This window comes from Homalodisca vitripennis, chromosome 1 (assembly GCF_021130785.1).
Source record: "Homalodisca vitripennis isolate AUS2020 chromosome 1, UT_GWSS_2.1, whole genome shotgun sequence".
In the NCBI taxonomy this organism is placed as follows: Eukaryota; Metazoa; Arthropoda; class Insecta; order Hemiptera; family Cicadellidae; genus Homalodisca; species Homalodisca vitripennis.
The window spans coordinates 67,096,344-67,109,203 of record NC_060207.1 but is presented as its reverse complement, the minus strand read 5'-3'; the positions used below and the strand labels follow the sequence as shown (position 1 = coordinate 67,109,203).

At 32.5% G+C, this 12,860-nt stretch overlaps 2 protein-coding genes across 3 annotated transcripts in view; both read left to right on the top strand.

Annotated features, from left to right (window-relative positions):
* Positions 1–12,860, top strand: part of LOC124363909 (zinc finger protein 37-like) — a 104,195-nt gene that overhangs the window by 52,162 nt on the left and 39,173 nt on the right. The gene's annotated exons all lie outside the window — the stretch shown is intronic.
* LOC124363923 (thioredoxin-2-like) overlaps positions 2,336–12,860 on the top strand; it is a 28,445-nt gene continuing 17,920 nt past the window's right edge. Inside the window, exons 1-2 of the mRNA XM_046819198.1 lie at positions 2,336–2,685; positions 10,864–10,948. Coding sequence (XP_046675154.1) covers positions 2,667–2,685; positions 10,864–10,948 — 104 coding nt within the window. The 5' untranslated portion in view covers positions 2,336–2,666. The remainder of the gene's footprint in view (positions 2,686–10,863; positions 10,949–12,860) is intronic.

The following is a 12,860-nucleotide window of genomic DNA, read 5'->3' as shown; positions in this document are numbered from 1 at the left end:
TCCTTTTTTCCAACAGGACGGCGCCCCTCCTCACTATGATATAAACGTTAGAACATTCTTGGACCAGGTGTTTCCTGAGAGATGGATAGGTCGACGGGGTGCTGTAGAGTGGCCAGCTCGCTCACCCGATCTTACCCCCCTAGACTTTTTCTTTTGGGGATTTTTGAAAATAAAAGTGTACGAGACCAAACCTCAGAACCTTGATGAGTTAAGGATGCGGATTGAAAACCCTTGCCGACTTATCACACCAGAAATGTTGGAAAACGTACGGCATTCATTTGAATCAAGACTTTATTTTTGCCAAGAAGTAAATGGGGACCATTTTGAGCATTTACTTTGTAATTTTTTTATTAATTTTGACAAGTCGTTGTTTTGTATTTGAATTAAGACTTTATTTTTGCCAAGAAGTAAATGGGGGCCATTTCGAGCATTTACTTTGAGCTTAAAAAAAGTTAAGGTAAGATTTCAACGGCAAGTTTAATTATTTTTAGTTTAATTTAGCACTTCTTAGTATTAAGAATAAGTCTGAACATATGAGTTAGGAAAAATAGTGTTTTTAGCGTAACTTTTCAATAAAACTTTGACAAGCCGTTGTTTTGTACTGGATTGAGATGGAGACCTCTAGTCTGTGGCACTGTTCTTCTTTTATAAAGACCTTTAAAATGAATTTGATGGGGGTTTGCATTTAAAAATTTTGACTTGACCCTCCAACCCCTTATTTTGGGTAGAGGAGCTAAGTTCTCATGTAGCGCAAAAATGATCATTTGTCATTATATAACTACCCCCCAAAGGATATTGGTTTGTTTAATTCCGTTCAAAAGTTAGAAGCGGGGTGGAACTTTTGGGACACCCGGTATATAGGCCTACAATACATGTGCGTGTGTGTGTGTGTGTGTGTGAACGTAATAAACAACTATCTTTGTTGGGTAGCAAAGAATGGAAGAATCCTTACAATATCTTACCCGGGTAAGCCACTCGAGTAAGCCGAATATGTGTAATTCGGCCACTCCATCGTAAAAGAATTGGATATAAAATCTGCCGCATGTGGACTAATGCGATATCGCGCCTCCCTATAGCCGATATCGATGACCAACGTATCGTCCCCTTCAGATTCAAACTTAATATCGCTGAGACGATATGGTATCAAACTGTAAAATCTGTTATCACCTAAAACGTTCAGGTTGCTCGCTATTTAGTGGCAAACGAAAGAAACTAGAATGATACCTAGGTTACAGAAGAAGTATTAATCCTTTTATAATAGCTACACTTATACAGTAACAGAAATTATTCAATATTAAATTAAATTCATTAAAAAGGAATCGTTACTAGAACATTCAAATGAATTACAACTCTTAAGATAAGATACAAAAGCGTTATCTAAAAATCGCTTACGTTACTGAAATGCTATAATCTCACAAAACTACTGCCTTACAATCTCCATATGTATTTGCAGTATTATATCTTTTAAAATCAAACTAGCCACTAATAATTTCTCTAAATATGTATCAGACACCACTGTACCCTTGTGTTTTAAAGGCTGCCTTTTGTAATATTTAAACAATTATGTTCGATATGTCTAAACAACTTCATTCAATGAGAAATTATTGTTTAGTTATTATACATTAGTCGTTATATCCTATTTAGTTAAACTTTAAATAAAGTTAAATGCACGCTAGAATTCAGGTAAGGTCCATGGATCTAAGGAAGGTCCGGAGAACGCGCAGGCCATTAAATTAGACTATACCTACTAATACACTGACCACGTAGTTGAGTTCCCAAGAAATGTCGTACAGCACGGTGAAAATGTGCTGGGGCACCAACTTGGTGGAGTGATCGTGTTTTTATCAAATTGATGTCCATTTTACTTAATAACGATAGTTAATTTGAGGGCAATTAATTTTGGAGAACATTCACAAATACAGTTCTCTAATAAGATTCGCATTAATACAAAATTGTCCCAAAATGTGATTCCTACAAATCCCGACCTACACATTTAATTTTCTTGGTATAAGATGCAGAATTCACGGATACAAGGGACATTTCTGTTTCCCAGTATCTGCAGTTGTGTTTGTTTAAACTGCCATTGAGAAAAACTTAAATCTCCTCAATAAATTTGCAACTTCTGAGCCCTTTATACCCATATCTAAATATAGCTTTGTGCCAACACTGTATTTGGTTTGTATTATGTGAGAACAAAAATAAATTACAACATAGACATATAATGAAAAAGGTACAAAGATAGGACATAGGAGCTTAGAGGAGTGGACAACGAACAGGCTAGATTCTTGCTACGTGTGCTGGAGTTGCTAAGTCTGCAATTTCTGTGAAATGGAAAATGATGGTTGTCAGGTGTGTTGATGTGTACAACTACTCAGCCCAGCCCAGAACACCACACCAGAAAGAACGTCATGATCATGAGATGAGAGTAAGCGTTGTGAATTTTGTGATCACCTGGGCGATGGCACTGGCAATGACACATGCAATTTGAGCTTGATTATAACAGGAAATATGCAAGCAGGAGTATTATTAAATATATACATTCATGAGGTTTCAATTTGTATGCTACATTTTGATCAATATTAGTGGTGTGTAAGTGAATCAGAGATTGAAGCAACGGTTTATTTTTGTTCACGACTTATCAGTGCTGCAATTTTCAATAGATTAAAATGCCTTACGTCTTATCAAGTAAGTTATTTAGTCCCTTTCTTGAACTGGGTTATTTTATGTATTCTTTAACCCTAGAACTAGCAGTTAGATTAGGGGCCTACTCTGTATTGGCGAGCTGCTTTAGATGTTTTACAGATGTCTTAAAAATTTCTTTGAAAGTATAAAAATCAATATATAACCATACTATGTCATATTATTGTATGGTTGTATTCACAAATAATTCTAAAAAAATAGCTATCTGGAAAAAAAATAAATATTTTGTATAACTATCCTGTCCAGAGTACCAAAAATAAAAGCTTACAAGTAAAAATATAAAAATAAAACTAGAGACCATCCTTTAAGAACACAATTTTTATTGTTCATTAGAAATTCAAGATAGCCTAGCCGAAATGTATCTACCAAGTTTGTGTAAATATTTAACATGATAATTCTTTGATGGGTATAAATGTTTAAATTTTAGAATATTGAAACAATGCATGGATTGAAAAAGTATCCAAAACAATTCCAAGCTTATTAGAAATGTAACTTCGAAAAGAGTTTGATATAATAGCCTAGATACAATAATAAACCTTTTAACATTTTTTATATATTTTATTGTACAATGTACATTTCAAATTCAATGAATTCATCTCCAGGTCCTTGTAGGCCTAGGTACTTTTCATTGATTTCGAAATGTACATTGTACAATAAAATATATAAAGTGTTAAAAGGTGTATTATCATATATTAAATCCAAGCTCTCTCAGATCTGAAGATCTGTCATATAAATTTTTCTCAGCCATGGATCTATTTTATTAATTTAAAAAAGTAGACCTAGTTAAAAAAAGGATTAATTTTTCTGTATAATATTAGTTTTGGCAGCAATCATGCAGAAAAGTTCTAAACAACTAGCCTAGCATGCAAACCTAAAATCCAAAAACAACTAATTCGTTATTTATGACCTTACACAAAGTTAAAACTCTTTACTCAACACTCAACAACAAATTACTGCAGTTATAACAGGAAAATGAAATATACGTAATTATTTACAGGATTTTCCCTGGGTAGCAATGATTAACAGCTTTCGAGAAATTGTTGAAGCATCTTCTTTTGAAAACTGTACTTTTCTTCTATATAAATACTCACAGATATGATTTACAAACAGTTTGGCTGATATGCCACTTTGTAACTTCGTTTCGCGGTCCTCTTCAAGCTTTCAACTGTGTTATTACCAAAAAAGGCAAAAAAATTAACTATGTAAAAAAATGTATACAGTTTATACAAGTTAGTTATTATTACATTAAATTAATTATTGGAATGTGTTGTAATTCACTAATGGTTTGAAAGTTAGATATTGTTAAAAAACTAGTGTCGGTTTGTTATATCGAAAGTTTTAATTAAGTAATACTGTTTGCCAATATCGATATAAAAAACCGGGTTCGCTTATCGTACCCTTCCCAAAAAATTGCTTAAATGAAAGTTTAGTGAAAGCCATCGTCGAGTTAGATTTAACTAGATATGTAACCATTTATGCAGGTAAGCAATATAAAATGTATGGCTTTATCAAAACTTGATCGCAATTTTTTCTCTTTTGTGAAACATTGATCTGTTATGTACAAGTTTCTAAAACCATATATGTACAAGTGATTTAACCTTTCCAGCGTTATTGACGCGGATCCGCGGAGGGCCACTACAAGCTCAAAACGTTATTGCCGTGGATCCGCGTTTTTGCATTCTTTATTTTCTTACTGCTATGTTAGTTGAATATTTTGCCGCTATATCGTTCTGGTAGTTAAGCGACATACAGACGGGTTGCCCTGTCTCAAATTCTATTACAATAGGAGTGGCATTGGTTTCTAATTCGCCAAACACTGTCTAGCGGACGTGGCCCCGCGGCATCCACAAAGTATTGACGGGAGCTCCCGTTAAGGCATCTAGCCAGTTAGTTAGTGAGAAGCGTCCGGTACACGCACATGTATTTTGGTTATCGCTAATTTTCTGTTGTGTCCTATTATTTTTAAAGTAAATTATTAATATTATATACAGAGTGTCCAGTGTTTATTTAGTGTTTTTTTTACCATTATTCGTGTGCAATGGCGAATCCAGACGATTCGGAATTTGAAGATTTGGTAATTCTGAGCAATTACTTTTTCAACCCCAAACTTTTTCATATTTTACTACGGTCATAAGGATGTTGTCAGAAAGCAAGAAACATACTTCAAGCCCCTACAGGTTGCCGAGCGATAAGAAGGTTCAAAGTCCATGCGATAACAGTGGCTTGTGGGAGACGTGCAGAATGCCAGTTGTGACAGCCCACCACCAAATAAACACTCTTTGTCTACTTTTGTATTTTTCTAATTTTATTAGTTTGTAATATAGTATATGTTTATCTGTAAAACTGTGTTTCATTCCCCTACTTACTGAATAAATGATACAAAAATTAGTGACAACTATACTGCTATTCTACAATATTCTCAAAAGTTAAAAATTAGCCTAGGAAATCCAAAAAGGGCTAAAAAAATTTTATTTACCGTTAAATTACTCTATTTTGAGATAGAGAAACAAAAATAAATTTAACTTTACACATTGGAAATAAAAAAAAATTGTAACTTAATCAAAGATCAGGTCCAGTTTTTCATGACGCTTAAAGGGTTAATATATACCTGGATACTGTATTTTAAAGATTGGGGTAGGGTACGATAAGTGGACCCGGTTTTTTATATCAAAATTGGCAAACGATATTACTTAACCATAACCATCGATATAATCAATCGATACTGATTAATTATTTTTAACGACTAATTAAATAATCTATATCAATAGCTGTAAACACTTTCAAATAATATCCTTACTGTAATATTTCAATTTTATATAAGTAACATTTGATTATTAAAAATGACAGCCAATTTTAGAAAACTACACGACATTGCTTTGGAAGATGATAAGACCTGTTTTTCATGACTTCAACAAGTTGGACTCATGCGGAAAAACCCATTATGTGAAATTTGTAGGAAAAAAACAACTGTAACTGTGAGAGGAGCAAATATGGTCGTCTTCATTTTTCCTAATTTTGGTTATAATAATTTGTTTAATCACTTTAAATATTAGATTCATATTTTAATTTAAAACATATGATATCTTGTTGAGAACTATAGATACTTTATATCGATTGATAGTCTAGGATTTCAGATGCGAATATTAGGTATCGATGACTACATTCTTCGATATAAAAAACCGGGTCCGCTTATCGTACCCTACCCAAAGATTGTTGCAGACTTATTTTGATATATGCCTACATTGAAGAATAGCTTCAGTTACATTAAAAATGATAATTGTATTATTGAGGTTGGCCACAAAAATCTTCGTTTTATAGGGGTTTTTTTATCTCCTCGCTCTGAGATAACCTCTATAATAGAAATAAATTAAACCTCGAAAACAGAAACAGAAAAACAGAAATTCTTAAGAATACCTAGATATAAGACAGATTTTTTTCTGTAGCCCTTGAAATTCGTCTTGTCAAGGTTCGATTGTATTCATTAAACCAAATTTAGAGTGTTGGAAAAAATCTTCACAAGTGCATTATTTGTAACAACCTTTTTTTCTGTCTTTTCTTGCAAAGATGTTCTGTTTGAATTCCACCTTTAATTCTAGTTTTCATATTCTCACTAAAAATTGGATACTTAGAATTGAAAGGAGCATGATCATTATCTTGTAGCCTTTTAAAACAATGTTCAATGTTAGGAATACATTTTGACACAAAATGTGCATGTCTAAGTTATCACCATTTTTCTTGATTTCAATATTCACTTCTCAAATGATTTTACTTTATGAATTAACTTAATCTTTAACAATATTGTTATTCTGTGAAATAAAAAGAACTTTCAACTGATTATGAATATCTATAGGTCAATTATTTTATATTGCATAGTTTAGATATTTACAATTGATGGTTGATTTGATTGTCGAAGTGGTCGCTTATACTGCAGCTGGCAAAAATACATACCTAGACAGAGTTACAGTTTATTAACACACATTATTGTAATCGGCTTGAAGCGGCATTCACCACATAAATGGCACATTAGGCCATTGTCAAAGTACTAATGCTGCATATGTGGTGTATTAACATACTTTTTCATATAATGCAAGTTTAGGAGTATTAATTATAGGCAATAAAGTTTAACTTATATGGTTACAAATTGACAGAAATAACCTTGTCATCAAGTTTTTAACCTTGTAAGTGACAATAAACTAAGCCACTAGTAATATGAAAGAGTGGTACTTTGGTATTACGAGTATGTAGAGGCCACTATTTTAGAAGAGTGTTTCTTACTGGAGACTTAAGAGAACTACATTATTAGAAAGAACAGACTTTATTTGACTTCATGTTAAAATTACGTATCATAAAGATTGGTTCTCGTATTATGCCTTCCAAAAGAAAGCGATGTCGGTGAGAAGGAGGCCACTCTCTCCTTATCTACTACTTATCTCCTTATGAGTAACACAAAATATAAGTAGGTTTAGATTAGGTTACTATAATTGTCTTTTTATTTTTTGTTCTATTAGGATAAGAAGCTTAGAAATTGCACGTAGTAGTCTTAAAAGGACCTTGTACTGCTTCAGGAGTGACATATTATTCTGGATGGCTAAAGTTGGGAGTAGGGGTTACCTCCTGTCGAGATCCAAGATGAAAAATTTAGGCCATTAATCTTAGCCATGTCCCCTAGGAAGAAGGGAAAGCCAGCTCTGAATCAGCGTGACCAGTCAAAGAAGACAGGGGGTGGCACGCCCTTATGTATAAGCTAACAAGAACCTTTGAATCTTAGGCAACACCACTAACTCCAACAATCATAGAGTACACTAGACGTATTGAACTACTCTTTCACCACAGAATCTTGACATTTGCGGTTAGTGATGTGTCGCTCCTGGATGTTTATAAAGTTGACCAGATTTAAGTGACACATCAGTTTTTGCTTTGTCCAGTGTGCGTTCAGTTAGAAGGTATAAACTAGCTAGAAGTGAACTCTCCTGGGGATCACAATTATGTTACTAGTAGTACCAAAATTAAGGATAACCTTCACAAGCGCTCACGTGATCTGAAATTTTCCGGTGTGAGATTACGTTCAACAATCTGGCACGTGGTCTTAGGTTGGAAAAGGCTTGATTGGAAATGCCTGCGGTCATCAGTATGGGTTTTGGTCGAACCTTCCCGCACTTGTGGTGAAAAAAGAAAAACATCTCTCGAGATAGTATCTAAATATAAGCTCAGATTACGTGTGCACTCTAAATATAAGCTCAGATTACGTGAGCACTCATTAACTTTTTCATATTTATAATGGGCACATATTTATTTACCAATTTATATAACCTATAACAAATATTAGATAGGGACAGACTGATTTTCTCGCTGACATTGCTTCCTTTTGAAAGGTGGAGAACAAAAACCCCTCATCTTAATGACTTGTAATTTCCACAATAAGTTAAATAAAGTCTGTTCTTTCTAATAATGTAGTTTTATAGGTCCCCGGTAGTAAAAGTCTCCCAAAAATGGTGGTTTCCATATAATACCAAAGTACCAATTTTCAAATCGCAACCTCCCAAATGTGACATATTGTTGGGAAGAAAATAATAAAAAAACATTTTGGTGCAAACTTGAATTCATTATCTATTACTGTTCAAAGATGGTGGTCGCTACATGGCGGAAAACAAGGGTTTTCAGCTATTTAGAAAGGGATTGCACAAAACTGAGGAAGTTTTTCAGTTAAGAAAAGTATATCTGATATCAAATGTTTAAATATCCCACTTGTTTCCCAGATAGTGGTATCAAACAAGGGTTAAAAGTGGTTATTTTTTTCCTCCGGTAACTTTTCTGAGGATCTGTCAAAACCTATAAATTTCCATAAATATGTAGACTATAACCTTATATATATATATATATATATATATATATATATATATATATATATATAATTTAATATTTGTTGTATAAACTGAACATTCCAAAAACTACATAACGTTTGAAGTCAATTGTATTTGGATTTTTCTTTAAAGTTATATAGGCTGCTCTCAATTTTTTTTACTCCAAGTTAGTTATACAATGCGAATTGCATTGTATGAATTACATAATTTTTTCATCACTAGCTTTTGATGCAATCAAAAATTCTGTTGAAAGTAAAAAAAATCAACAAAAAAGTGTTTATACAAGGGTTGTTTTGTCAAAATTATGTATGTTACATTTGGTTGTACTTCAAATAAGCTTAAGAACAATATATTAACTAGTACTATAAAACACTGCCACTACAACAGTAATATCTGGGGTTAAAGGTTTGGAATTGAGAAATAATGAAGTTATAATGTTAGTATCGTGAGAAGCAGAATTCCCTTGTACATCTGTATCATGATGTAATCTTATTATGGCCATGTTTCTAGGTTGTATTGGTCATTTTACTGATGCAAACTGTCACACCAACACCAACTTTGGATACATAAAATGGTATTTCTTAGATGCTGGACAAACTTCAATTGTATTAACAAATTGGTTAATACTTATAATAAAATATTTTGGGTAATTCTCTACAACTACTATAGGCTATCAACATTAGTTTTGTTACTATTTAAATATATTACAAAGTGAACTTTTTTAACAGCATTCAAGACGAGTACAGGTGTTCATAAAGACGAAATAACCTTAAAAATAATTATTAAAAAATATTAAACTAAGCAAAAAATGTAATCCTCTGTCTGTCTCTATTATTTTTATTGCACAAAACATAAAATTAATTTACAAAAATATATTTTATAAATGGTTTTAATAATATTTGGGGAAATTTTAGTTGTCAAAAAGGTGAAATAAACTAAAAGTAGTAATGTAAGAATATTAAATGAACTTAGCGTATTAATCCTATGTCCTTTTCTGTGATTTGTTATAATAAAATTTAAGCAGGTAAATATGTACGTTTTTAGATAGAAAAAGTAAAATTTAACTCTTACAAATGCTTAAACGTAATGTGAGGTTGAATTTAGATACTAACTTAAATCTCAAGTTTTTGTTTGGTGCCACTCAAGCCTGCACTGTGAAGATGGCTAGGGACATTTTTTATTAATACGGTCTTGTGCCAAATCATCCTTTATGATCTCAGATATAAAATAATACGGATCAGAAATGTCCTCTACACCACCCGCAATTTTGTTGGAAAATGAATAACATCGCTCGCTCGAGATAGTAGCTTAATTCAAGCTTAGAGCATGTAAGCATTTGTAAAGGTTTAATTTAACTTTTTTCTACCTATATGTATGTACGTACAATCTACCTATAGATTCAAACAGATGATAACAAAATATTAGCTTCATTCAATATATTTTAGTGAACAGGTCTATGCCCTTTTTAAGCACTGCTCCATACATTGAGTCTAAATAGTTGTTCTCAAAAGTACCAAACATTCAGAAAGAGCTATTTCTTTGTTCAGTAGTAACCTCTCAATACTGGAAACCAGGTTACTGAAAGCCCGAGTTATTTACTTCCCAGGTCAAAAGACAAACTGTTTAGAATATGAAGGAGAGTTAACAAGATCGTTGTATTAATTAAGAACCTTTTACAAAGTTTTAAGTAGAAAAGGCCTTAAACTAATGGGAGGATAAGATTTAGGCTTACCCAAAAGGTTGGAGCCAGCTTTAAGAATGAAAATTGCCACCATCGTTTCCATTATCGGGGAATATGTTCCGGACCAAACTTAATCTAATAACATCCAGTAAGGATGGTGGTACTAAATCAAGCTCCTGTTGGAAAAGTGGTGGGAAAATCCTGTTCTCCCAAAGAGACTTAAGGTTTGGAAGGAATTCATTTCCCAGCATATTATACTCAGAGTGAACAACTTCATAGACATGTAGTTGTTTCAACTAGACGAATGAGGCATTAATTCCTCAATGGGGGAAACTACATTGTTACCGGAGAGCAAGTTGTAAGGAGAAGGCTGATGGAAGGAGACACCACAATTGCTTCCTAAAGAGACCAAAAGGATTGGAATGGTTCCTTTGGTGTGATTTCTGTAGTTTGAACGTTTATTAGTTGATTCTAGTTAAAGAGCATGATTATGACCTATAATAATCTAGTTGTAATGTGAGCCATAAGGGCACAGTTGCATGCACAATAATTACACAGAGCATGGTCATAAATAACATAATAATTATAGTTAATTGATTCTCATGAATTTTTATTTTACAGATGGTGAAATGGCTGACAAGCAGCCATGGGGCATAGCAAAAATAGTTGCAATGTTTTGGGGCATCCTGAATTTCTTCTTCATGTTGTAAGTTTAATAATATTTATATTCTGTATAATAATGTTTTATATTTAGCTGACTATTATATATTTAGTAAATTAAGTAAGTATTGATAGTAAAAATGTTATCTTATCCAAAATATTATGAAAATGTACAATCAATTTTGGTTAGATGATTTTTTTCCCATTTTTAACAATTTTATGTTACAGTCCTAAAATACTAATAATGTGCTTTCTCTAAAAAATAGGACAAATGTAGAAAGAAGGTTTTATCATTCCACTAGGAGTTGTAGACAGGCATTTAAAATTGTATTTAGGGAACTCTTCTAATCAGACCTACAGAAAACTGTATTGGAAAATGGTGGTGATATTTTGAAGATTGATATTTAAAGTATACAACAAAAGAACGTTCCTCCATTAAAAGTTTTTTTTCAAATTTACAGTTTAAAAAAATACTAATACAACCCACATTAAAAAAGCATCTCTGTATATCCGTGCGATATTGAAAGTCCTATATTTATTGGAAACATAGTAAAATTGGCAAAAGGTTAACAACATAAGCGTTTTTTAACCCTTTGGAGACCAGACCAAAAATTGCTGTCTCCCAAAAACTTACTACCCCATTTTGGTAGGTGGCCTCAAAAACCGCACACTCTAAAACATGTACATTTGTAAGGGTTTACAAAAAAATCCTTTGTACGTATAAATGAGATTTTGGTACTGATGTGTTCAGAATGAAATTGGATTTCATTTTCATTGAAGTAAAAAATGTGATTTGTAAAAAAATCCATAAAAAAATTTAAAAATAAAAAATAAAAGAAATCCAAAAACTCAACTTTGACCCCCCAAAAATAATAAAAATAAAGAAAATTTTACCATGGATGATCCTATATTTCTAAATAATATATAATTCTCTATAGAATTATACATGTTTATGATGATTGTGTGATAAATAAATAAAATATAGCCATTTATAATAAAAGCTACAAGTTAGATAGAAATAAGCCTTGGTAACAAACATACATATAATTAGAAAAATATCTGTATATACACTTACCATTCATTCTAAATAGTCCTTCTTGTCAATTTTATTACACATATCATCAGTATATACACTATTTACAAAGTTTTTCTTCTTATATTATTTTATTTACAAACATGTTTATCGAAGCAGGGGCCATGGCATCCTTCTTTGCACTTGCTGCAGCAGAGTCTTGACCTTTTCCTTGAGGTTTTGTATGTATGTCCTTTTTCTGTGCATACCCAGCAAGTTTTCATCGATGTTCCTGGTATTTTTTCAAGGCTTTTGGGCCCAGCATTATGACCACCACCGCCTGGCAAATTGTCAGCATTTTTATGAATGAACCATTCCTGAGCTATGTTTTCAATGATGCTGACAATAAACTTATATCTAGAAGCAGGTTTCAAATTATTATTTATACAGTTCTCTTTATACATAACATAACTATTTAGTACCATTCTACAGAAAATATTGAAAGCCACCTTCTTCCAATATTTCACTGTGCGCCTTTCGTCCAAGTAAGTATACAGCATCATATCAAAGTGGTCTATTCCCCCCATGTAGGTGTTGTAGTTTGCAATGATCTTAGGTTTTGTTTTAATAGTTTGTCTACCATGCCTTCTGTTTGTTACATCCACATTTCCTACGTCACCTTTAGATGATAATAATATAACGGGAAACTTTTGGGTCTTTTTTTGACGGTAGGCCATTGCAATGTTGTTCTCATTTTTGTAATATACTGTTTTTCCTACACCTATTTTATTTTTCAATTCTTGTGGCAATCCTTTTCGATTTCGCCTAGTTGTTCCTGTGAAAAAGGTTTTCCGACTGTACAGCATTTTCATGAGAGCTATACTTGAAAAGAAATTGTCTACAAAAACATGGTATCCTTTTTCGAGATAATTACACATAGTTAATA